This window comes from Durio zibethinus, chromosome 26 (genome assembly GCF_047325235.1).
Source record: "Durio zibethinus cultivar Kanyao isolate XHJ-2024 chromosome 26, ASM4732523v1, whole genome shotgun sequence".
Taxonomy (NCBI): Eukaryota; Viridiplantae; Streptophyta; class Magnoliopsida; order Malvales; family Malvaceae; genus Durio; species Durio zibethinus.
In genome coordinates, this window is record NC_143187.1 from 6,227,713 (window position 1) to 6,255,141 (window position 27,429).

The 27,429-nt window shown below is 33.3% G+C and overlaps 4 protein-coding genes and 1 pseudogene across 5 annotated transcripts; 2 read left to right on the forward strand and 3 right to left on the reverse strand.

The window, feature by feature from the left end:
• Nucleotides 1-5,534: 5,534 nt before the first annotated feature.
• On the reverse strand, nt 5,535-8,417 carry LOC111318633 (putative complex I intermediate-associated protein 30). The gene is made up of 7 exons (XM_022921504.2): nt 8,176-8,417; nt 7,938-8,051; nt 7,794-7,844; nt 7,520-7,611; nt 6,569-6,649; nt 6,339-6,437; nt 5,535-5,995 (listed from the first exon to the last, which is right to left on the reverse strand). Exons 1-7 carry the CDS (start codon nt 8,225-8,227, stop codon nt 5,807-5,809), a joined length of 678 nt encoding a protein of 225 aa, XP_022777239.2. The 5' UTR covers nt 8,228-8,417; the 3' UTR covers nt 5,535-5,806.
• A 3,289-nt stretch (nt 8,418-11,706) lies between these two features.
• LOC111318634 (auxin-responsive protein SAUR78-like) lies at nt 11,707-12,897 on the reverse strand. Its single transcript, XM_022921507.2, has one exon. The coding sequence runs from the start codon at nt 12,392-12,394 to the stop codon at nt 12,023-12,025; it is 372 nt and encodes a 123-aa protein (XP_022777242.1). The 5' UTR covers nt 12,395-12,897; the 3' UTR covers nt 11,707-12,022.
• A 2,234-nt stretch (nt 12,898-15,131) lies between these two features.
• On the forward strand, nt 15,132-15,941 carry LOC111274733 (HSP20-like chaperones superfamily protein). The gene is made up of 2 exons (XM_022859621.2): nt 15,132-15,448; nt 15,542-15,941. The coding sequence occupies exons 1-2, from the start codon at nt 15,257-15,259 to the stop codon at nt 15,797-15,799; spliced, it is 450 nt and encodes a 149-aa protein (XP_022715356.2). The 5' UTR covers nt 15,132-15,256; the 3' UTR covers nt 15,800-15,941.
• A 380-nt stretch (nt 15,942-16,321) lies between these two features.
• On the reverse strand, nt 16,322-24,472 carry LOC111274734 (protein SLOW WALKER 2-like; annotated as a pseudogene). Its single transcript, XR_016334009.1, has 15 exons — nt 23,874-24,472; nt 23,325-23,400; nt 22,381-22,500; nt 21,590-21,664; nt 21,119-21,186; nt 20,924-21,003; nt 20,478-20,553; nt 19,837-19,944; nt 19,592-19,752; nt 19,309-19,456; nt 18,881-18,966; nt 18,349-18,431; nt 17,907-18,254; nt 17,357-17,579; nt 16,322-17,187 (listed from the first exon to the last, which is right to left on the reverse strand). The product of XR_016334009.1 is annotated as a protein SLOW WALKER 2-like (transcript).
• A 519-nt stretch (nt 24,473-24,991) lies between these two features.
• LOC111274732 (small ribosomal subunit protein uS2y-like) lies at nt 24,992-27,271 on the forward strand. The gene is made up of 5 exons (XM_022859620.2): nt 24,992-25,242; nt 26,037-26,299; nt 26,411-26,608; nt 26,694-26,907; nt 26,999-27,271. The coding sequence occupies exons 1-5, from the start codon at nt 25,095-25,097 to the stop codon at nt 27,094-27,096; spliced, it is 921 nt and encodes a 306-aa protein (XP_022715355.2). The 5' UTR covers nt 24,992-25,094; the 3' UTR covers nt 27,097-27,271.
• The last annotated feature ends 158 nt before the right edge of the window (nt 27,272-27,429 follow it).

Below are 27,429 nucleotides of genomic sequence, written 5' to 3' on the forward strand. Positions count from 1 at the left end.
TGCCCATATTAATAATTAAAAAATAAAAAAATAAAGTTGGGTCCCACTTTTGTTGTTGATGTTCAACTGCTTAGCTTGCAACAGCTTGTGGATAGCTTCCAGGAATATGATTGGGATTTGGAAAATTACACTACCTGTTTTTGGATAATATTCCTTGGTTTTGCCCTTCTTTTTTTTTTTTTTCATCATTAACTGTTAATTAGAATTTTGAAGTTTATTTAAATTGATTTATAAAATTATTTAAAAATAATATTTAATAAATTTAGAATGAAATTTTTAATATTCCCAGTCTTTTCTTTTATTCACTTTTTACAAGTAAAATAAAAAAAATTTAAAACATAAATCAAATGAGATAAAATGAATTTTTTAGAAACAAGTCATCCTTCTAATTTTAACGTAAGATCAAAAGTTGGGCCAACTTGAGCCTAGCTAAAGGGGGCACAAACTTTATCCATTAATTTTGTCTTTCAACTTGATTGAAAACAGGAGGATTCATCGTTTTCCTTTTTTTTTTATATTAAAAAGTATGAACTTATGTTGTATTTTTTTTACGTAACTTCGTCTTTTTTCATCCTTTCTATACTATTCACATGTAATGTCATAAATAAATAAATAAATTCAGAATATATAATACTTTCATACCCAACTTGCTCAATTTTAGGTTTAATTAACTTTATTTCTTAAATTCTTTGAAAAAATTCCCTTATCATTATTATAAAAATTTTTGGTCATGATTCTGGAAATTGCCATGTGTATTTTGACACAATCCTTTTTGGGCTCATAAAAATGCATGCACCTAGGAGTACACTACTCCCATGAAACATTTTGCTCTTCAAAATTTTGAGGGCTCCAACCTATTTTTTAGTAAGGGATGTATTAATGATGATTTTTTTTCCTTGAGATTACATATAACTATAAAATCTCTTCAATTTTCCTATAGAAGAAAATGTTTATAATGTAAAAATAAGTCAATGCTAAAAAGTGTTATTCTTTCTGTTTAAAATTTTAATTTATTTAATATTAAAATTTCATATTTTTTAATATAAAAAATTTTAAAAATCATAAAATTAGTTTTAAAATATAAAAGTAAGAATTATAAATATTCAAAAATATATAAAAATAAAATTAAGACATAAAAAATACAATTTAATACAACTAAGAATAAGCATTTTGATCTTTTATTTTATGCTTTGTTGAAATATGGATTTAGTATTAAATCTACACCCAAACTAATGAAAATCCTTTTTCATTGCTTTAAATTCAGTATCAAAATGATACTCAAATTGTAAAGACTCATACTCAATGTATGATATATTATTTATTTTAACTCAAAAATATTATGATTTTATTTTACAAAAAATATTTTATATATTTGAACTTAAATTTATATATATATATATATATCATATCATATTCACAAAATTTTTTAATATGAACAAATTTTCTTTCATAACATTTATAAATAACTTCTTAATTAATTATATCTCAATAGCTTTGGTTATAATCAAGGAATAGATAAAAGAAGCGGAGTTGAAATCACAATTCACTTTGGAATAGTTGGCCTAACTTGAAGAAAGTTGGTAGATCAAAAAGAATCAAGTATGTATGAAAATGTTGACATTGATTAATTTATGAAGATATGGAATGAGGGGGCAACCAATCAAGATCCCTACTATTCAACGATTGGATAAAATTGGCATAAAGAAAGAAAGAAAGAAAGTAGTTGATCTAACAAGCAGCAAAACCCAGAGAGTACTACTGTCGTCCAAACTTCAATAAGCAACGAAATTATGAGTTGTTTAATTCGAAAGAATTCATAAATTTTTTTCGAAATTTTACTATAAGTATTTGATTTCAATATTTAATTTAAAATAATTTGATTTTGAAAGAAAGGAACAAATTCTAATAGTATTCAAAGTATCAAAATCAGAAACTTATATTTTCTTATAGTATTTTAGGATTTCGAAGAAAAAAATTTGACATGAATAAAAAAATATGAAATAATTGTTATCATTTTAAAAAGTATGTTTAAAAGTGACTACAAGTCAATTGTAGGTTTTTACTATTAATTTTTTTATATTATAATTAATGACGTTTGACATAAAAAATACTTTAAATAAACTATTATTCAAATAAATATTTGGTTAAACAAACGTCTTAAATGATCTCTTAAAAAAATAAATAGAATTATGAAAGACTTTTTTTATCGAAAATGTCTTAAATAACTAACTAGGATTAAATAAATCTTTTTTAAAAAATATAACAATATTATTTAAATCACTTTTCAACTAGAAACACTTTAAATAAAATAAAATATGATTATTTAAGACATTTTTGTTAAAAAATACCTTAAAAAATATTTTGTTATAAGTTTCAAATAAATGAAAAAAAAAAAAACTTTTTTTAAGACGTTTTTATTAAAAAATGACTTCAAAAAATATTCTCTTCCACATTTCAAATTTTTGACACAAAAAAATTTGGACAAACAAAGGTAGTTGAAAAATATTGTTATTACTATGCATTTTTATTTGAACCGTTAAGCGAACCCTAAACATCTTTATTCAAAATATCACACCATCACTTATGATTTAAGATGAAATTATTTAAACCTCAATTTTTTATGCAAAAAATTTGATTAAAAGAGGTTACTCAATCCAAAATCAAGACATAAAAAAAAAATTAGTGAAAATTTATATTTAATTTACATATCATTTGAGATTTTTGGTAATTAAAATGAAACTTAAGCTCTTAGGCAACCGACAAATCTGTTAAACCTTTTTATTATTTTTAATTAAGTGGTTGTATTGTACAAATGGAGAGAAAAACTACCTTTTCTTTCTTTTCTTTTTTTTTTAAACCAATCTCACTTCACAAACAAAGAAATGTCGTATGGTTATTATGCAATAGTTTATATTAGAAGATTTTTTTAGTAACTATAATGCGATTCATATACAAATTTTGTAATCCTAAAGATAAGAGAAGGTGCATGAACTTCAATGATTTTGTATATTGGATCAACCATGATTACGACAGTGTCTCTCAAATCTTTGAATTTGGATCACTTAATTTCATTCAAATATTGTTGCCAATGGTTGATCGGCTTTATCCACTCTTTTCACACAGACACATTAATATATATCCAATTAAATTTTAGCCAAGCAAAATAAACTCATAAAGACTTCCCCTTGTTTTCTTTTAATTAATTTCTCTATGCCAGATTCCGGGATTCCAGTTCCAGTCTGGAATTATTAAGGAGACAGGGGCGGTGCCCCCATAAATAGAAAGGCAAAGCTGGCAATATTCTAGTAAGTAGGTTGCATCAGCGAGCCAATAGGGCAACACAGCATTTGGGGATGAAGTGCTTTCTCGAAACAGTGATTGAAGATTGAAGATATATAGCAGTCAACATTTGCAGTCAAAATGAAAGATAATATCTAAGAAAAGAATAGGTTCAATTGGCTAGTTCATTCGTCTCGATAGTAAAAAGTCTTGGATTCAAATACCAATGATCCTTTATTGGAGCTATCCAGGATGGAAACTACCCGAGAAAACGAATGAAAAAACTGCACATTTGCTTCCTGTTCTGGAAATTGAAGAACTTGGAACAATAATGTGGAGATTCAAGCTTGCAATTGCAATTGCACGTGTCACATTTGGAAGATATTTTTCCACGTCATTCCTATTATTTTCCAAAATTCTAAAAACCATATATTAGGGTCCTTTTAAATGTCTTTCTGGCTGACCCACAACATCCTTTTTAAGACGTGTCAGATACCCACATGTGTCGAAATTCCTACTTTATTTATTTATTTTTTAAATTGGAAAGGCAACTAGCAAAGAAAAGCATATGGGCAGTTGGTCTAAGAGAGTAACAATTCATGTAATGTTGCAAGTTGTCAATTGCACTGCAAACCGAATTGTTGTTTATTGCAATTATTAACTCTTAAATCTATATATAGTAGTTTTGTAATGCAATTGGGATTGGCAAAGGAGGAATGAAATGACTATATGCCTATATCCATAAGCAGTATTTTGAGAAGAATTTTAATTGTGCGGACGAGGTTGGGTGGTTAGAAGTCTGAAATAAATCGAAAAAAATCAAAATGTTTGATTTGGATTTTTTTAAAAAAATTTATTTGGTTTTATTTTTGTTCAGATAATAAAATCTTCTTATTTTGTTAGGTTTGCAAGTTGGGATCCGAAATCGATTAACTGTCAAATAGTTGTAAACAAAGTGGCATATATCAGATAGAGAAAAGCCAAACCCCGTTGGCAGTTGCTATAAGATTACACATAAAAATTGAACAAAGATTATTTTATCTTTAAATATAAGGAGGAAAGGAAAAGAAAACGGGAATAATGTAAAAAATAAAATAAACTGTAGACTTATAGTTCAAGTTTAAGATTATAAAAATATTTAATTTTTGAATTAAAAAATTTTATTTTTTCAAACAGTTGTTCTGTTGAAGAAATTATTTAAAAATAACTCATAAGTGTTCAATCGTTTAGATCTTAAGTAAATTGTTAATATTCTGATTAAATTCTCATGAAAAGGGATCGATAAAAAAATTATTGGTAGAAATATAATCTTTGGTTAAAATTATTATAAAAGTTAAATCTTTGATTAGACTTTGTAAAAATTAGGAGTTATAGATTAAATTTTAATTATTTATTTGTTAAAATTATTTTGAATATATGATTTGTAATTATTTATTTAAAATTATTAAATATGATATATTTTATTTTAATCTAAAAAATTAAATAATTTATTTACTTTTAAATTTTGTATAAAAAAAAAATTCAATGTTGCAGCTTGTAAGTAATTGGATTCATAAATATAAGCAGAAAGACTTGTTGAATAAACAATTGATTTCTGGTAGAGTAACTGCACAATATGAAATGTCCTTTTCAGCCTACCACTCCTAGTTTTCTTTTTTCTTTCCTTTTCTTTTTCACTTTACTATTTTACAAAGAAATGCATTGGATGGTAAGCCAATCTAGGTATGGTCAAATAGCAGATGATGGTGTCAAAGTTTAGCAAATGTCAAGCCGCCAGTTTTTTTTTTTTTTTGATGATATTGACACTGAAATGACCATTCATACCTTTCACATCATCATAGGTTAGGCATAAAGTATTTTCAAAGAAAAGAGAATTTTTTTAATCGGCCACTGACAACATGGTATTTGTTTCAGAAATGATTGATTGGCATAAATTTATGCTAGTAGTTCTTCCATTCACAGATTCACACCATCTTCAACATTTGAGAATAAGTCAGACAGATCTTGAGTAAATAATGGAGATAAACAGCCATTTTTACTCCCCTCTCATTCCCTTCCCAACCTCCTGAAGGGCTATAAAGTGTGACATTCTATCCACTAGTTGCTGCTTGCAAGGACACTACTACTTTTGTTAGATTGACGGTGATAAATGATGAGATTAATTTTGATGAAATTAAAAATAAAAATAAAATAATTATAATTGTGATTGAAAAATAATTATTTTAAATATGATTAAAAAAATTTTAACAAAAAAATTATATTGAAAGAACTTAACTGAAATTGATATTTATGATTAAAGCTTACCTGTCCTCAGAGGTGCAATTGCATTCAATTGCCCACTGAATCCAACAAATGGGCAAACCAGCCAACATTTTTTGGTTGGAATGGAACCATTGAAGGGTTGTCTCAATAGGCCGATTGGTGGGCAGTGGGAAAAGCTCAATCACCATGTTAGCCGGTATTATTGGCAAACGAATCGTTTCAAAATTTAAGGCCTCGATGTCTACTAGGTTAAGAGTACCATAATTCATTCGGTCCGCAGGGCTTTAATCCAATCAATTTCCAATTTAAAATCACCTGGCCCAGATTCAGCACCAGGAACGCCGCCTTCGGCATTAACCGATAAAGACATGCCAAGAATACGAGATGGATTCATCTCCAACTCTGCGTCTATAACATTTCCTCTCCATGTTGGCAAATAACGAGCAAGAGGAATCTGCAAGATCATACAAATTATGGAGCACAATCCAAAAATTTTTGTAACTAAATACATCATCCAATATTCTGTTCCACGGTTGCTGGTCTAAATCAGTCCTTGGTCCCCACCATAAAATAGCATTTCACAAAGGATTCAACCAGGCAATTGAGACCTTCCCGACTCAATTAGAAAGATGAGCTACTTCATAGAGTAAATCCCCCTTTAGGAATATATCTAAAGGCCATCATCAACTTAAATCCTACGTTCAAGAGTTCAGTTACCTTTTAACATGCACCCCATGAGTAGAAACCAGTAACATCAATCTCTAAGAATATGAGCTTAAGGAATATGACAGTTTTACCTTTGCGATATACCAGTTGTCTTTGGGAACAAAAATAAAAGATTGCCATGAATTATCTTCCATCTGTCCAGGTGAATTCACCCAATTCTCTGTATAAATCTGCATCAAGTTTGTAGATTCAATATAACACTTGTCAGTTATATAAAATTCAAACAAGTCTAAAAGATATAAACAACATAAGTAGAAGCCTTGATATATGTTCACCACCTCAACATGAGAAAACAACTCACAGTAGATATGTAACATCTCCTGTCTCCTTTGAGCTTAAATGCTATTGTATCGTATGCATCCAAATCAATGTAGCCATCAAACTGAAGAAATAGAAATGAAAACAAAAAAGGGTCATCAAATGCAAATATATTATCGCAAAAGAACCAAGCTCACTTATGGTGCTTATACAAAAAAGTGAAAATATTCTGCTCTTATCTACGAGGAGAAGCTACCTCTCTACATTTGAAATCCTACAAAGAAACCTAAAATTGGAATTATTCACTCATTTGAAACATATAGAACTAAAATCTCTCACATACTATATAAATATATACACATTCAACTTCATGAAACGTCTAAAGAAAAGGAAAACAGAGCTACAAGGTTCTAAAAAAAATTCTAAAGACTGAGCTAGCGAATGGATTGGCCAGAATTAATATTTTTGTATGAGATATGATGGAGCAGCCTAAAGAAATAATAAAAAGAAAGAAGTAAGAAATAACAAAAATAACAAAAATAACCCTTAATGCTATAAAAGCTAAGAAAAAGGTGAATTTTTTAACAGAATAAGAACAAGTTTGACAAAATAAACATAACAAGACCCATCATATGAAAGCCTGCACATAGATACCACCAGAGACTATTATCACTTCAATATATGTAATTGAAAAAGTAAGTTTAGAAACTAGCTTTTATACATCATTCATAAAGCTAAACACCTTTTCAAGATTCATAATTTACTTTCAGTGACTAAGGAACATATCCTTTTATTGTCTGTAAAAATCTATCAATTTGATTGCCAAATCCAAAGTCCGTACTAAAGACTCGGAGAGATATGAGCAAGGAATGTGAAAACTTGACATCATCCACATCGACACAGTAAAACTAACTAAACTAGTACAAATCGGGACATGCCAAAATTACTTCACAACAGATTTATAACAGCTAAAAGAACTGGAACAATTGTTCACCTTCTTGGACCGCATTCCACAGAAGCCGCTCCTAGTTATTTTCCATTTTGAACCTTCTTCAACATCCAGGGAAAGTTTCCCAGAGAAAACTCCTAACAAAGAGGTTATCCATGATCGGTGATTAGGAACACAAATAAGATAAATAATAAACAATGAAAACATGAAGTTGTCACGGTGAAAAGTGAATCAGAATCATAATCAGCTCAGTAGAGCGACTCACACACACATATATAGTAAACAAAAAAATAACATTACAACTTAGATTGACTATTACCACTTGATTTATTTCCATCATCTTTGATCTCCAATGAAGCCGAAGACAACCCTGAAAATTAAAACGATTAGAAAACAATTGCAAAAGCTTAATTTAGAAAAAAACATTGTTAAGAAACTGAAATTTGAGTGAGTGTAGAGTTACCTCCAAATTCAGAATCAGAATAAAGATGCCATTTTTTAAGCTCTTCTTTTGAACTGAAATTGAATATGTATTTTTCAGTTGGAGGGATCCAATCTTCAACATTCCATGTCAGAGCTACAATTTAAAAAAAAAAATCAAAATTTCAAAATCAATTAGCAAGTGAAAAAAAGGGCTCTTTTTTTTTTTATTTAATACGTTACAAAAACTGATTATTAAAATTAATGCTCAAAAGTTTTACCTTTCCTGGTTGCATCAAGGGAAGCTTGCCATAACCCGCGAAACCTTGACATTTCTTCGCAAATTCTCGAACAAAATTCAAACTATTTTAAGAACTCAACAAAAAAAAAATTGAAAATTTAGAATGGTAATAATACTAAAATATTGGATTAAAGTAACAAAAAACAGCGGTCGCTAAGCAGCCACAGTAGGCGGCGTCTCTCACTGTTCACCGTCACGGTTGGCAACAAGGGAAGAAGAAGCATCTTTTATTTTCCTTTTTATTTTATTCTTTTTTGGGCCCTTTACATCGGATTTTTTTGGGCTTTCATCTTGGTTTTACACTTTAATGGGCGTTGGGAGGAATTCAAAGCCCAATTACAAAAAAGATTTTTTTTCTTTCTTTTTGATAAAAAAAAAAAGAGATTTTTTCTTTGGGGTTAGTGAAAAAGGTTTTTTTTTTTTTTTTTATCTTTTAAAAAATTTATATAATGAATAAAGCCATTTTTTTTTATCATAAAACCCATTTTTATTGAAAAATTTTGGGGTTTAATGTGATAAGGAAGAAAAGAAATTTAAAAAATCTTACGCATAAGTTAAATTATAATTGTTATTAATATGACGCAATTAAGCTTAAACATTTTTTTCAAAGGTTAATATAACTTGTCGCAAGATTAATAGATATGTTTTGAGTAACTAATAAAATTTTATTATTGTTTCTTACTATATATCTTGTGGTTCCGTATTAAAAAAATCCAGCTTCCTTTGGCTTAATTTAAAGAGTGACAAAAACTTGTGTGTATAGCATTGTTATCATTGTTTGCTTTTACAAAAAAAAAAAAAAAAAAAAAAGAAGCCATGTTTGATTCCAAATCACAACTTGCTCTTACTGTTGCCAGTTGGGAATCTAGCATTGATCAGTTGATTATAAATTTACAATTTCCCCAAATGGCCCGATACGAAACAGCCAAAAATACCTAATTTCCCATATTCCTAATCTGTTGATTGCATCTTTTTTTTTTTTTTTTTTCTGCATATAAATCATTCTAAATTTCTAATTTATATTAGGTAACATATGGATTTTGGAGAGACCTTTTTGACCAAAATCTCATCATCAATTGGCCTAATTTTGGTACAATTCATAAGAGTACAACATTGTTGAATTATTCCGTACCGACATTGTTTTTAATGTGCAAAAAAAGATCATGGCTGATTATTTTGGCCTAGAAGAACCGACTTTCTGCGGCGGAAGCCGGTAACGATCAGTCTATGCAGCCCGTGGTAAGCGCACACAGTTCCTATCATTTGGCGGGCGCTCCTCAATTACATATAACTGTGCTGGGTAGCTGCCGGTGTTTTGGAGTGTTATTTGGTTCGACTTTATTAATTTGTTAATATAATGATTAAATTACAGGATTTTATTCATTAAATTAATAAATTTTCTACTTTACTGCTGAGCTTAACCTTTATCTATATAAAAATGGCGACCGGCGAACATGAATAATTGACTATATTAAAAAAAAATTGACATACCCATGATTTAAGGACGGTTTCTCCAGTATTGATTTGAACGTGTAATCTTCTTTCTTTAGCGAGTGGACAAACAGACCGACCTCACAGTTTTGAGTGTTCAACAGTTTTTGCTAATTATCTCCTAAACATAGCAAAATTTGCTTTTTAACAAGGAGCTTAAGATGATGCAAGTTTCAGTTACAATCATATAATAGCACCATTTTTAGAGTTATTGACATGTAAATGAAGCAATATTGTTTATATACAAGTTAGTATCTTCAAATTTTGGTCTTCACTTTAGGATATATCGAAATTAATATTCTCATTTCATGGTCTTGTTTCTATCCCAATATTTTACAAACCAAAGGGTATCTTTTTTTTTTTTTTTTTTAATTATGCTTTTTCGTTCTTTGATTTTATCAGTCTTAAAAAACTCTCGTTCTTTTCCTCGGTTTATTTATGATTATATTAAAAGTTTTCATTTTTAACGTTAAAATGATTTTATCTCATATTTATTATATATAAAATTTTATATTTAAGTTAAATTTTTTTATTTATTATCATTTAATTTTAAGTTAGATGTTTCGTACATAAAAATTTTAATTCTAAATTTTAATTCTTTATTTTTATATGTTGTGCTAAACATTTTATGGGAAATTAATTATGTCATTTACACAAAATTAGCTTTGATGATACATATAAACAATCACTTAATTCAACTAATTGGCATAATAAACAAATAACAATTGGAAAAGTATGGCGTCGACTGTCGAGTGTCAATGTTTGGATGCTAGCAAGCATCTCCCAACTACTCCATCATTTGCAGCTTAAAAAACTAATCTAATGTCAAGAAGCATGTTTTATGGTTAGATTAAGGTCATTTAAACCTCTAATACTTTTGTCCATTTCCGACAGGTTAACCAAATTTTTTATACATCTAGAATCATAATTCTATGATTTCTCCCTCTTCTGCCTCTTTGTTCCTAAAAATACTGTCGATTCAAATTTCACCTAACTCCTGAAAAAACTCTTAATAATTTGCAATAATATATTAATATCATGCCAACCAACCGAAATTTTGTCTTTTGTTGTAAGGTGAATTAAGATGATTTATACCAACATTGACACACTACTTCAATGTGAAACAATTTGTTGCCATTTTGCCTCAAAAATTGATTGAAATAAGGAAATTGACTGAAAAAAAAAAAAAGTTTCATTTGCTCCTTGTTCACCAAGCTGAACAGGATCTGACTTGGAATAACATTAACTTTGGGGTTGATATTAATGCACTTTCACTGCAGATTCCTGGACGCTGAAATAACTTATTCAAGTAGTACAGTAAGAGAAGTTAGGCTTTGGATAAGATGATATGCATATTGAGCTGTTGTTGACATAACCCCAGTAAGATTCTATGAGCAAATCTTGGATGAGCTATAGTCTTCTGGGGTTCATGACAAACGATAGGGGACCAAAACTGAAGTACATGACATTGTCTATATTGCCTTACCATCAACATCTCTATACAGGACTAAACTGAAGTGGTTTTAATTGAGACGGCTGTGGAGAAAATGGTTTCGGAGGTTTGTAAAGCTACTTCTACTACATCATGCTTAGGCAAGCTTGATGCTAGCTCCTGGTAAACCCCACTTGCTGAAATTTTCAGGAGAAGGGAATTCCTATTCTTCATTAAAATCGGCATTCAATCCTTTTCAGTACAATGGACTATTAATAGAAAGGGCCATAAGCAAAACTAAAATTTGGTATAATTTCTTTTCCTTTTTCTCATTTTTCTAGGGAAAGTTAAAAAAAAAGAAAACTAGGTGCATTATTTACTTGTACATATATTAAAAAATCAACAAAGTGAACTAAAGCAGCCATTTTCTGATTTGATCTCTGTCCAAATATTGATTGCCACCTTGTTTTATGCTGGCACAAAGAGTTGAGAATTAGGCCTCATTCCACATGGCTAGCTATGTCTAAACATAAAATTAATTACATAAATAACAAAGAAAATGAAAAAGGAAGAAGAAAGAAGATTGAATTATGAAAACAGCCAAATTTCCATTTCTCAACCATTTGGTTGTAAACATATAAAAGTAACCCTTCTTACCAAGCATTCTAAAGAAAAGAAGAAGAGAAAAGAAAAGAAAATTCCTAATGAAAGTTCTTGATGAGCAACATACATCACCCCGCAGTAAACTCAAATGGGTTAATTCTCACCATCCCGAAAGGACACACATACACTAAATTAACTGCCTATACTACTTGATTTTCATTATTATTTTCTCTGCCTTTTCATGCCTCTAAATCTTTTTACAACTTTGACAAGCCTTTAGCTTTGTTTTCTTCCCTTTTTGTTAGCAAGTGTAGAACTCAACCAGCTCTTCCATGGACCCCAACTGAGCTCCACCATTCTCAAGCATCCAAAGCAAGTGCTCAAACAAAACAACCTCGCAAGAAACCACAACTTCATGACCATCATCAAATCCATTACCTCCACCAGAGGACCTATCAATCAGCTCTTGTAAAAGCGGATGACAGATGATCTCAGACCCTACCAGGTATCTCCGCCGCGACTTTCCAACGTATACTGCATGAAGACCCTTTGGAATTGACTTGTCTTCGGACTCTGCAGCCGCTATTGCACTGCTGCTACAGGTCAGCTTCGTTAAAGATGGCCATCTTTTTATTGCTGACTTCAGCTTTGTTAGCTTCCCAACTTTTGCCATGGCTAGCTTTTGCTATAGAACTTCCTAGTTTTGTCAAAAAGAGAGGAGACTACTAAAGAAGAAAAAGGGTTTTATTTTGAGAAGAATTGCAGAGAAATATGGAAGGAGGTTCACATATAAAGGAATGGAGGGGGGACAGACAGAAAAAGGGTGAGAAAAACATTGCAAATAGCAATTACCAGCTAAGAATGAGATAATTGGGGGACTTTTTTGTTAGGGAAAATGTTCTTTGTCTTTTTTATATGTATTTACATGAATACCCTTTTCCTCAAATTTTGTATTTTTTTTTTCTTCTATTTTCATTTTCACGTGATTTCCATTCGAGTCTAGGGTATGTTTTACAGTAATTCAACATAGTTGGGGTCATGGCAGTTGCAGTCCACGTGAATGAATCCAAACCTTGTCGTGGGAAAGACAAGACCCTTCCATGTTGTTAACTTTCACAACTTGATTTTCAAGTGGTATTAACTTAAATCTCACTTTTTTTATCCGCTGGAATCATAAACCATCTCTACTTACTGGGTTTTTTTTAACAAAACTGTTTCTGATATATATATATATATATATATATATATATATATCTTGAAGTCGAGGACTCTTATATATATATATATCTTGAAGTCGAGGACTCTCAAATTTCACATGATATACAACGATAAAAGATTATCATCAAACAACCTCATGTCTAAATCAATTAAAATGTAAATAAAAGGGTAATAATGTAACAAGAATGATATGGTAGGGCAATGGTGGTTTCTTCTTGTTTCATGTATCATTAATAGCAACGAAATCTGTTGGTTGGTAAGCAGTCACCACTTCCATATGCTAAAGCGGTAAAGCCATATAGTTTCTGTTTCAAAAGCCATAGCAAAAAACAAAGCTTCGAGCTGGTGACATCTTATCTCCCCCATATGCGTTACAATTTGTACTAACTTCTGTCTTCACATATTTTATATGCCTTACCAAACAGGCTGTTATAATAGAATTTCTGTCTTTCATGCATGGAGCCTTCGACAAAATACAGGCTGCCAACCCCAATTCATTATATCTGTTCACCACACACACACATACAACTCTTTTTGGAACAATATTATTCAGAAACTTTTACCTTAAGCTTTGCTAACTTTCGATAATTGTTTTTGGGTTGGTTGTCGAGATTAAACTTTTTTCCCTAACAAGTCTTATCATTGATAGAATCAATTGCATTTAGAAGGAAAAGAAAAGAAAATCACTAAATCAGAGAGAAAAAACTAGGTAGCTTTAAGTCAAGTGATTAAATTTCGGTGGTCCCTCTCCAATGGTAGCTAAAGGGCACATTGCCACTAGAGACGAATAACTCTAATGGGTTCAACTACCAGTGGTCCCAGTGGTATGTTTTTGAGTAATTAATTAACCACGTATATGTGTCTGTTTGTTAAAAATTTATGCAAAAAATATATATAAGATTAATCGGATACATAACTCTCCGTAACATCTAATTTAAGATTAGATTAAAAATCACTTACGAAAAATATTAATTCAATTAATAAAGAGAAATTTTTTCTATATTGATCAGAGTTCGATCTTTATTTAAAATAATTTTATAAAATAAAATTTTGAATATATTAAATTGATGTAAAATAATTTGACTTTTAAAATCATAGGAAGACGACAAATAACTCTAATCATATTTAAAAAATTAAAAAGAAAGGCATAACAAGATTAACTACTTACTTTTCTAATGACATAAACTCTTTGATTATCAGCCCCCTAAGCCCTTAAAATCAACCCTAATCCCTCACCTTAATCTCCAGTCTCACATGCTAATTAAGTCAAAGAGACACTTTCAGTTGATAAACAATGAGTTAAATGATTGAACTCGTAATTCGATAAAGGGTATAGGTAAGTAGGGTTCACTAGGTTCCGGTGCATAATTAGCAGTTGGGTGGAAAATCTGCAAGTTAACAAGAAACAAGATTCAGCAATTGGATCATGTGCTTTAGAAGGAACATTTCGAGATCATATCATAGATTTGGAGGATTCATGTCATGTACCGAGTGGGATATCACCTAGTACTAATCATTGTTTTTTTTTTAATTAGCTATAAAAGAATCTATGCTTGCTTGAAGACTACGATTAGAGAAAATCAGGAGTTTTTCCTATATAGCTAGGGAAAATCACAAATCAAGTCAAAAATTAGGAAGCTAATTATGTATTAATATTGTAATAACTTAGCACATGTATTTGTTAACACTTTGTTCTCAAATACTAACATGGTAGAATTAAGAGAGTAACTCATTTCATAGGATTACCATTAAAAAATAATATTTAACAAAATGATATTAATGTTTGTAGCATGGAAGAGGTTAATGCCTCGAATTCCTGGATTTTCACCTGTTACCATAAAAGAAATGGAAGAGGTTCGGCCTATTGCTTGTGGATGGCACGAAACTGAAGCCCAAATCAGTAAATCTTGATCTAGAAAAGAAAGGAAAGACAGAAGCCCAAATAAGGATCCAATATGAGTGTTTGACAGGGTCACGTGGCAAATGATGTATGACTGAAATCAAATGGTCAAAATATATATAAATAAGTAAGTTCCGTTGCAACATCAAAGCGCCACGTCACATCCATCAAAGGATATACAAGTGTTCCACAATACCCCAAAAATTACACGTGTAAGCAAATGAGGATTCCAAAATAGTCGAGATTTTTCCAGATCGTTCCAGTAAACTTGTTCTCTTTCTATATATCTGTTCCCACGGCAATTTTCTCAGTAGCTAAGCAGACAAGAGAAACAAGTACTACCCTTTTCATTCAAAGTAGTTATTCGCGTCAAAGATTCTAGCGTACTCTTCTTTTTTCCTCCAACAGCGTCTGAAAATGAGCCGAGTTGCTGACTCAATAACCCATTGGTTTAGTTTCCCAGAAAACATCGAAAAATTCATGTTCCCCTCACGGACTCATGACACTCAGGAGAACCAGAGTAAGAGCATACCAGCCGACATTTTGGACACACCCAGGGAATTCATTTTCTACTTAGATGGTCCAGGCTTGTCCAAGTCGGATATCCAGGTAATAGGGGAAAAAAAAAACCAAAAAGCCTTTCAGGGTTTTTGATTTTGTTATCATGTTTTCGCTAACATTGATTCTTGCCCTGAGTTTCAGGTTACTGTTGAAAATGAGAACACATTGGTGATTAAAAGTGTTGGGAAGAGGACACGTGAGGAAGTTGAAGATGAAGGGTGTAAATACATCAGGCTTGAAAGGAAGCCACTCCAGAAGCTGGTGAGAAAGTTCCGGTTGCCTGAGAATGCCAATATGTCTGCTATTACAGCTAAATGTGAAAATGGGGTTTTGACTCTGGTTGTTGAAAAGCTTCCCCCGCCACCAAAGCCTAAAACAGTGGAAGTTGCCATAGCTTAAAAGAAGGGCTATTTTTTTTGTGGGAAACAAGGAGTTATCGGCATTTCCATTGAAAACTCGAGGAATCAAATATTGTTTGATGCATCTAGATGTCATCTGTGTTTTCACTTGAAATTTAATGTAATTCGGTAGATTTGTGCCACTTGGCTTCTGATTATCTGCTGGTAAAACTGCTGAATTGAAAGAAAATTTCCTCGACTTTGTTAATATAGTAGATATAGGTAAATCTTTTGTTCAAAGATTAAGATAATTAAGGATCAAGGGAGTGGTGAGTCAAACGAACTCAAAAGAGTTTATTCAATGAAGCACACTGCCAATTTTGTTCTGTTTAAGAATACGTCAACAGCCATTCACAAAATCTACCACTTGCCATCAAAATTTCCATCGAAGTTGTATCAGATGAAAACAACAAACAACTAAGAAAATCTTATTACCTTGTAAAAGACAACAAAATCTGTTTTTCTTACTTGGCCAATTCTTGTCCCTTCTCTTTCTGGGCATCTTGTTCCAAAGAATGGGGCAGATACTGGAATCATTACCAGTTTTAGCTTAACTCCTAACGGAAAAAGTTGGGAATATTATTCATTCCTTCTTCCGGAGCGAGGCATGTCTCTTCCATAATTGATGGAGAGTAAAGGTTCAACGGATCAATCCTCTGGCACATGATTAAACAAAGCGTTCCCAATGTAATACCCAAGAGATTCTGAACAAGTCAGGTAAGGCAGGATTCACTTTGATGACATTTTTTTTCCCTGGTTTGGGCTTCTTCTTTCTTGTAGGTTCTTTCTCAGTGGGACTATCCCCATTTAGCAAATGCTCAGTCTTCAAAACTTGCGAAGGGAGATGCAGAAGCATTTTTGCCAGACTTTCGTTTCCTTTTTCTTTGATGAAATCCTTCTTCATCATCGCTAAGATCATCCCTGTCTCCAATATCAGTGGCATCATCATCGATCCTATCACTGTTTGGACCAGTGTGAAAATCCTCTCCATCAGCATCATCTGAGGGTAACTCCATCTCCGCATCACTGGCATTACCAATCAAGTCATCATCATCTTCATTGGCGACTTCGTCTAGATCATCATAATCATAGTCCCCATCCGCATCAAGAAAAGGATTGGCTGAATCCAACATATTCTCAATCTCTTCATTATCACTTTCATCACCGCCATCCACATAATCATCATCCATGTCATTGCCACCAACATCAAACAATTCTTCAGCAGCTTCTTCCTCTGCGCCTTTCTTCTTCTTCTTCTTCTTTTTTGGTTTCTTAGAGGAATTCATTTTGTTCATATAAAATTTGTGAAAAGACATGATCTTCTGGTGGAACATCTGTTTCAGCTAATGACAAAATCTCTTGTCCAATCAAATGGTTGCTCATATCAAGCTGAGAAAACAAAAAAATGTCAGCAGATTTTTTTAAAGTTATTGGCAGCTAGGTACTTCCACCATAGAGGTAATTCAATCAATCAATAGCATGGCACAAAACCAGAAAGTTCCACATAGTGAATGAAACCTCAAAGCAAAAGGTCTTTGAATGAGAAGTTTAAGCTAACCTTCTTGGCAGGTTCAATTTGGGATCCACCATGCCATGAGCTTGCTTTTGGTTTCTTCTCCATAAACTTGTCAAGAAAGGCAGTAAGTGATAGGTCATTCAATGGGTTTCCGTTGTAAACAATATTGGCCCCAGACAGAAGGGTCGTAGCCATGGTGGCAACTGAGGGGTGAACATGTGTTGAGAGTACCATCAGCTCCCACCAGCTTGCACGATCTGCATTGCTGTTGAGACAGTGATACACACAAAGTCGCAGTAAGAACAAAATCATCATTGAAAATCCAACAAGATTAAAAAGAAAATTGAAGATAAAATTCCTGGTGCAATTGATATAACGAAAATCTTGAAAAGAGAAAAAGCCCATAGACCATGTAATCATGTTGCAGTTCCTCTCTTCCTTGATTCACAGAAAAACCCTTATTCTCTTAATAATTAGTATGATAATGATGCCAATTTATAGGAAGACCAATTAGTCAGTCACACATACTAAAATATAAGCAGAGTAACTACATGGAACATTAGAAGCTAGGAAAAGATGACAGGAAACATACCTATAAGAAGGTTCCCTGTGCCTTGGATTGTATCCTCCAGGCAGGAAAGATTGGGTAGAGGATATTTGAGATTTTAATGCATATTGATCAGATATTGTTTTGGGATTATGAAGATCCTTTGAACTCTCTCTTATAAACAACTTTTCCGCATCATCAGAATAAGAGGATGGCAAGACAACTTCATCTTCCGAAGAATCACCATCAGAGTTGGCAGATCCATCACCATGGATATCGGCATTACTTTCTTCTTTCTTGGATGCCAAGCTAGGTTCACTGTCGGTTTCCACTACAATATCTTCAAAATGTTGAAGATCTTCATCAACTGACTCATTCTGGGACATCATATTCCTGAACAATGGAAAAAGGTTTCTAGTCAGAAGAGAAGAACTTCTACACAGAATACAATTCGGTGCATGGCACATCTAAATGAAACCAGCCTGACCATAATTGTGGCCTTGCTTTGAGAACTTCTGAGATAAGAAAAAGGCAACCACAAGCATATTGGGGTGGTTGTTGAAGTGCAGCCTGCCAGATTCAAATTGTTAAATTTTGAAGATGTACGCACACCAAAAGCTATAGAAATCAGACAACAGCCAGTTCATTTGTAGAATACCTGTTATACAAACTCAGAAAATAACATCACAAGAAACTCAACAAAGATATAAAACTGCCATGGAAAAATAAGAGCTGTCCTGTTCTGCAGCTACAAATATCCTGCCCCATTTCTTCCCAACCAGAACCACAGGCAACACGGTAATAAAATTGAAAATTACAAATATGCTAATCAAAGCCAACAAGGAAGACAAAAGAAAATGATTATACTTATATAAATGTCCACACAACATTCATTCATGCACTTAAAAAATTGACAATGAAATGGAAAGCACACGGACAATCGTCCTTGTACACTTTTCTTCCAAGCATCAAAAAAAAAAAAAAAAAAGAGCAAGGAAAGAGGGAATGCAGTGCATTACCTGCAATACACGTTTTGAAAAGGCAGAAACACGTTTCAAATTGACATCGCTTTTCATGGCTCTCATAAGAAGTCCAATAAACATTTCTACCTGAAAAGACATGCCATGTAAATGTGAGGAATTTGTTATTTTTTAAGTAATAGAATCCACAAAAGCTTTAGTATGCTAATATATTATTAAGTGAATTATAATACTGTTTGAAGAAGTAATAACCAGAAACAAAATTTACAATCATGTTCCACATAATTATGAAGTCAATGAATAGCCCAGATGTCAAACAATATCCAATTGAAAAAGCTTTGTGCAATACATTTATTTCCAAAAATTCCTATATATGATCACATCATAGCCCACAGTTATAAAACACAGAAGCATTAGATCACAACCATATTGCATTGGAACAAAAAATTAACCAAACTCAACTTCACTTGCCTTAGAAGAATTCATAGCAGCAGGAAGTAAAAGTTTTGAGTACAAGGCCTGGTAAAATCGGTCACTGGCAACCTGATTTTTTGATGAGATTTTATCAAGAAGCATTACTGCTTGAACTCCTACATTAAAGTTCTCGGAATGAACCTGCAAAATTAATTGTCCATGTTGACATCCAAGATGCATGATTATGGTAATGCTCAACAATGACTAGCAATGAAGCATCTATTAGCCAGGTTCTGGCTGTCTAATAAGAATAAAGTGCCAAGTTTTGTAGCCTACCAGTTGAAAGAGCATTGGTCTTTCTATATCAATTATGTCATCAGCTTCATTGCTTGAAACATAAGGAAATGCTCTATTAACTCCCTGTGTATATGCCAGAGGAGAAATTGAGGAAGTTGGAAAAAGTTGCAAATCTTTTTTAAAATCATGCATAGTAAACACTACAACCAGATGCAAACAGAAAATTATTAAAACTCGACACGAAATGCAGCCATACAAACTAAACCTTGTAATTGAATAGAAACCCACACATACCTTAAAAAGTGCAAAGTATACATTTATCAAACGTTTTGCTACCTTTGGTCCATCTCCTTTGTGACTCAAATGAATTTGGCTCAAAAAATTGACCTGACCTGTACATGACTAAGGGCATATTAAAGTTCCCAACTAAAACTAAAATTAAAAAAAAAATGAATTGCATCATAACCTAAAGATAAGACTATACATCAACAGTCAATTCATAATCCATAAGAGTACAACCAGAGCAAAAACTGACAATGTTATATTGGTAAAACAAACAATTCATGTAATACAGGGATAAACTTCTAATTATCACAAGCAATTCTAAATGAATTCACAGCAATAGAACTTTTATGGCAATTCAATCAAAGAAAAATATTTTGGAGTAAGAAATGTGCTGCATAATTGCTAATTAATATAAAACACTGCTTCTTTTTTTTTTTTGAATTTCTGAAGACCCTATGAAATGTTCTCCCTCATCGGATGACTTGAAAATAAAATGCAAACCTCCTTAATTAACATCACCACAATTAGGCACATCATGATTCACTATTAATGAGAGTAAATAACAATGATGATACATGGGTAGAAAAGACTGTAAGTTACAAGGTTTATAATATCATATTGGAACAATAAGTAGATGGACATAAAGCATGATACTTTGCACGTAGTCCTAAATGAGGCCGAAAAAGAAAAGTATCCACTTCATCAATAACCACAGCCTGCCATAAAAGAAAGATCTTAGCATAAATATAATACTATATGCATCACTAACATGTGAAAGAATGCCTGAAAATTTTTCTTGTAGTAATCTGCGCAGGAAATAGCACCATTGATAATTCCAGGGCATTCATTTCAATAGCTTCATATTTTCGGTCCTACAATTATGTCTACCTCACCTTCTATATCCAAGAGGCAAGGCAATTGCTCTTATATACCATAATACCAATGATCTTAAACTACAAATTTAGCTAGTTTTGAAACATATCCTACTTCAAAGAAAACTCTTACCTTTTAACTTGGTCTGCATAATGCAACATCTAAATACCCACCACCAAGTGGCTGAAAAGGCAAAGGAATCAGAGCTTGTACCTTCATATTACGGTGGTCTGATAGAAGTTTGATAAATAAAAGTCGGCATTTGATACACCCTTATTTTGAGGATCTCCAAGCTGTAGATAACCAAAATATAATGAAACTAATTAGTACAGCCTAAAAAGCTTATAATGTATACAGCTTAAATAAAGGAAAAAAATTTAGTGTTCAAGTAATTCAATATCAACTTACTTTGTTAACTAGTGAAGATAGCAGCTTGCGTTCTTGCTCTGATTTGCTTTTAGCAGTACATACATGGTCTGTAAAATGTAAAAAAGTTCAGATATTTTGTAATATAACCTAATAAAAATACGAATGAAAAGAGGACAAGCATTTCTAAGCTCTCATATTAGCCTATATCTGATTCCATTCCTAAAAGTAAAACCTTGACCTTGCACAATTCAGAGCAACATGTTCTTGACTGATCTATGATCTCTTTTCGATCCAACTAAGTTAAAAATCAGATACACTTCCAATTAACTGCATCCAGTCAGCTTAAAATACCATTTAATTGGGAATCCCAACAACATTCCATGAAAAGGTCAAAAAACTTTGATGATTGTACAATTTATAAACAGGAAAAACTCTTTTTAGTCAATCATCCACAAAAGTAAAATCCACTAATGATCACAAGTAATGCACAGGTTAGCAGATAAGACTAACTTTTAGTGCCTTGTCTTTCAGAGCCAGTAACATATCTCTCGATGCCTCTCAACTGCAATGACAAATCGTTCATACCTGAAAAAGTTGTTCAATATGTGTAAGACATGATTTGTATGACTGAAGTATATCATCAATTCCAGTTGAAATTGGCACAAGGGATATTTAACAGAAGGACATTTTGGCAGCACAGTTAAGTAAAATAGAAGCTAGTATCCTCTGTTTTAAAAGGATGCAATCCTCTACTCCCATCAACCACACAATACCTCATTCTCACAACAGCCAGAAAATGATTTTATAGTAAATGCAAATAGAAGCTTGTAGTAATTTAAAGCTCCATATTGCAGCTGCAGTCTCTGATGTGAACATTGAGATTCTTTAATACTAGAAATAGATAATTAATGATATCAAAGATGTACCTTTTACTTGATAAAAAAGAGCAAAAGCAACAGATGAGACATATACAGCATCACTATCATAAAAATAACATATCCAGCCCATCCACTAAGCGAAATTATACATAAAAGAACACTAAGTTTTTTCTTACATATTCAACTCTTTACAAGTGCAGGTAAACCATACACAAGCCAAAACAAATCTTAATCAACTAATGCTTGCATGACCAGCCAAGTTATAGGAAGCCAACTTATAAGAATCATAAATCATACACATGCCCAAGTTAATGTATTCTGGGTCTAAAGGACCATCCTGATTAAAATTTGACCATGAGATCAACTTATAGGAAGCTTACTAAAGCCACATGACTGCTTAGGTGAAAAAAAGGTTAAATATACCTCTGCGTCAAGCAATCCTCCCAATACCAGAAAAGTAGAAGGGATTATTCATCTTTTGTCTTTGGAAGATCATTAACAGGACGCTGTAGAAGTGTTTTCAGCTTTTGATCAGGCAATGACCTGAAAAAAATTGAAGCGTGTAACTAGTAAATAGGAAAAATACATAAAACTTATAAAAATCGTCAGATTATGTCAAAATACACTTGCTACCTAGGATTTTGGAAAATCTACACTGACCTCCTAAAACCTAGGCATCATCCACAAGTGCATAGAGATGATTCGTGTCCATAATGTCATTAGCTTGAAAAAGTATTAAAGAACAGCCACTACAGACAGTGGTCTCCAATCGTGGGCACATCTTGGCACATAAAAGCTCTTATACCTTCTACTTTAGCCACTATTAACTCATAACTTTCACTAGTATCCTAAAGTAGCACATGAACTACATGCATGTGCTAGTGTCACGCCAAGCGCTCCAAGGGGAGTAGGCAAGGTACTCCAATCCCACATCGGACATGAAAGGGGGGCTCACTGGGGTATAAAAATGTTGGCGCTGCACACTTTGATAAGCTGGTTTTGAGGGGAGAAGGTAATGGCCACGTGACAAGTGGTATCAGAGCAGGCCTTGGATTGTTCAACCCACGTCAAGCGCCTCAAGGGGGGAAGGTAGGGTAGCCAGCCTCCATGACGAAGGCGTCACGAGGTTGGGTGGGAGAGAATGTCATGCCAAGCGCTCCAAGGGAGAGTAGGCAAGGCACTCCAATCCCACATCGGACATGAAAGGAGGGTTCTTGGGGTATAAAAACGTTGGGCGCTGTACACCATGATAAGCCGGTTTTGGAAGGAAGAGGGTAATGGCCACGTGACACTAGCATGTGCTAGATTGAGAAGTAACTCATGGAGGAAGAAAGGGGTTTAGGTAGGTAGGGAGAGAGAGTACTAACTTTGAAATAAAAAGTTCTTTCAATGCTTCAAATCCCATAAATGCATAACGCTTTCCTACTTTTGATGTTACTAACCCTGCAACAGAGAATTTCATTTGAACAACAGAAGTTCAGCAAGTAGGGGGAAATATCTGGGGCCATTAAATCAAATGCATATAATAATCTTGATGTAGTGAACAGGACACTTTTGTCTTTGGTACGTTATTCAAAGAACCTCATGAAAAGATAATTAAGCCTCCGACATTCAACATGTAGAAATAAACCCATAGCCATAAATCAAATGCACTAAAAACATGTGATTAACAAGCATACTCACAAAAAGCTTATCTAATAAAAAAATTTTTTTTATTTTTTTAACAGCCAACAAAAGCATAAGCGCTCTCGCAAGCTTTGCGGGCAAACACAACCAAAAGTTCATCAAATGAGCATAAATTCAGTAATGGGTTAAACACAAAACAAACACAAATGAAACACACTAAAACCAACAACTCAACAACCAAATATTCCTAACTCCTTAAAACTTAACAACAGAAAAAAGAAATATTATACCCAAAAGCCCATCAAGCGACTTCAAATTGGCAACAGGATTATCCGCAACCACGAATGAAAAAGCAGAAACTTTATCAGCGGCCGTCCCTGACTCTGACTAGCCAACACCATCTTCATATCCCCAGACTTCCCCTTCGATAATTCATAATCTTTCGCGTATTGCCACATCAATCTCTCCCCCAGTTCCCTTTTTTTCTCCACCAATCTCCTCCACTCCACATTTCTAACTTCCACAGTCTTCTTCCCCTTCCCTTCTTCTCCAAACACTTTCTTCTCCAACTCCAATTCATCCTCGTACCATACACTCAAACCACTCGCTTTCATCAAAGGCAGAGCTGGCAAATTCTTAAACTTATCAGGTCCTCTAAAAAACTATTATTCTTATCGGTGTCTTCAGGTGACAAAACTAGAGGCTTGGGCTTTGGTCTTTGGTTGTTTTTGTTGTTTTTATCAGTTTTGGGGATTAGGGTCTTGTTGGGTTTCTTCTCAGGATCGGAACTTTGGTTTTTATAGTTTGGTCTTTGGTTGTTTTTGTTGTTTTTATCAGTTCTGGGGATTAGGGTCTTGTTGGGTTTCTTCTCAGGATCGGAACTTTGGTTTCATAGTTAAGGGTTTTCGCGGGTTTTGGAGGTTTAAGGGGACCAGCTTTGCGACAATCGACATCGTTGAAGCCCGAGTAAGGGAGGGAAGCATCGTTGGAGAAGCCGAGAGAGGAAGCAAATGAGGCTATATCGATCTCAACAGCTCTACGTCTTGTGAGGTTTTCGAGTTTTAAGGGCTTCAATCAGAACATAGCTAAAAGAGGGTTTAGGGTTTAAATCAATGAGGTTTGACTTTTGAGTTCAAGGGAGACCAAATCAGGCTTGCAGTGGAGTGCAGTGTTTGTGGGTTATTTTTATAATTCCATATAATTTTTTGGGTTTTTCTAAAATTATACCAAAATACATAACTATCGGCCCTTTCCTCATGCAGCCCAAAAATTTATTGGGCTTTGGTCAGTGAATTGGAAAATACGATTAAAAAACAAGATTAAATTGGTCATTTAACAAGTAGGGTTTTCCTTAGGCTGAGTCTTCGAAACCCTACTTTATAAACAACAGAAAAACTCACTTCTAGCCCTCTCACCGGAGCCGCCTCGTTTGCTTCACATCTTCATTAGAATCTCCTCTGCGAAAACCCTATCTCCTTTTCGGGGTTTTTAGCAGTTAAGAAAAACGAAGCATGGCCACCACGACGGTCCCAGCAGCCGCGAGGCAGCTATCTCCTAAAGAAGCCGACATCCAGATGATGTTGGCTGCTGAGGTCCATCTCGGTACCAAGAACTGTGATTTCCAAATGGAGCGTTACGTCTTTAAGCGCCGCAATGACGGTAAATTTATTGTATTTTCTTATTACTATTTCGTTTCTTTTCCTATATCTATTTGTATTTTGGGTTCAGTTTTGTTTTTGACTTGAATTATCACTTGTTTGAGTTCCTGGGTTTTTGCTTCTGAAGCTTAAAGTTTCCCCTTTTTTCTTGCATATGTTTTGTGTTTTGAGATTTGTGTTTATTTTGTTCAGTGTTATGTTTGTAAGGGTTTGGGTTTTCTTTGCTTTGTTTGATTACTAGAGAGTGTACTTTTTAGCTGTTGAAGACTTTGGTTTTAGTGTGTTTTCTCATTTAATTTGTCAAATATATTAAATCGAAAGAATCTGTTTGTTTTTATATGTGTTAGCTTATCAGATGAAAATTAGCTTCTCTCATTTCTTGGAATATACTATATGCAGAATTTGTCTGAAACATGAGGTTATTTATGGTAACCGAACTTTTTATTTGGCTTCTGTGTATTTTGACAATTGGATATTTTAGGACCAATATGTTGCTCGCGGAAATGACATTGTTATTTATATGTTGGGCCAATCTTTTTAGCTGTGAATGTTTGATGATTGATTGGTTTTAGTTGCCAGTTAAATTTATGATCAGATACACCCGATTTGATGGTGTGTACTAAACATAATTGACTAGATGGAATGAATTTGTTCATCCTTCAGGGAAGGATTACTATATGCAATAGATTTCTTAAGGATAGCATGAATTATCTTAGTCTACTTGGTTATAAGCTACATAGTCATACGTGTTTTTTTCTGTTTTTGTTGATGGAATTATCTCTTTGTATTTCATAGGAATCTACATCATCAACCTTGGCAAGACCTGGGAGAAGCTTCAGCTTGCTGCGCGTGTAATTGTTGCTATAGAGAACCCTCAGGACATCATTGTCCAATCTGCAAGACCCTATGGTCAGAGAGCTGTACTGAAATTTGCACAGCACACTGGTTGTCATGCCATTGCTGGAAGGCACACTCCTGGTACATTTACTAACCAACTCCAGACATCCTTCAGTGAGCCTCGCCTTCTTATCCTTACTGATCCTAGGACTGACCACCAGGTAAATTTTACTCTGGTTGAGTTGAGTTATATCATGTTTCAATATACAGTAAATTAATTATACTTTCTATGCACAATGTTTTTGGATAACATTTGAGTATACTATCCACAGCCTATCAAGGAAGCAGCTCTTGGAAACATTCCTACCATTGCTTTTTGTGATACTGACTCTCCAATGCGATATGTTGACATTGGCATTCCTGCTAATAACAAGGGAAAGCACAGCATTGGCTGTCTTTTCTGGCTGTTAGCAAGGATGGTTCTTCAGATGCGTGGTACAATTGCTCCTGGACAGAAGTGGGATGTGATGGTAAAAGAGCACACCATGATGATGTTGTGGATATGATTTGGATGTGATGTACTATGCATGTCCTCATACTTGACATTGTATGTAGGTGGATCTATTTTTCTACAGGGAGCCTGAGGAAGCTAAACAGCAGGAAGAGGAGGAAGCAGTTGTTGCCCCTGATTATGGACTCCCTGCTGCTGATTATGGAATGGGTGCTTTAGGAGCTGACCAATGGCCTGCACAAATAGGTGATCAGTGGTCCGCTGATGTGGTTCAGCCACCTATTTCTGGTGTCCCTGCTGTTAACTGGAGTGAACAAGGTAAGATGGTTTATTATCGTGAACATCACTTAATTTACTACATATCAATGATTGTTTCTTTGAGTAATCTACTTCAAAATTTCAAATGCAGTTGCTGTTAATGCTGATGTTTGGGATGCTGCAAGTGCCCCACAAATCCCTGTTTCTGGAATCGATGTTTCTACTACTGCTCCCACTGTTTGGGAATGAGAGATTTTTCTTTTGACAAATGTTTTTGCTATTAAAAATGAGCTATTTTGAACTTCTATCATTAAGATGGAATTGTGTTTTTGGCACAGTTTAGTTATAGTTTTCCAGACATAAATGTCTAGAGATTGTTGTTATTTGTGTTGGTATCTTAATTTATGAATTATTTTGTTTTGTACTTTGATGACTTGTTATCAGAAAGTTAATACATGCTTTTCAATTTTCATTCATTCCTACTGCGATATTGTTTTCACAAATTAAATATCTTTTGCTTAAGATGTTATAATTGTTAAACTACAGATTTTCTCCTTAGTTTAAGTTTAGTTTTAGGGTTCT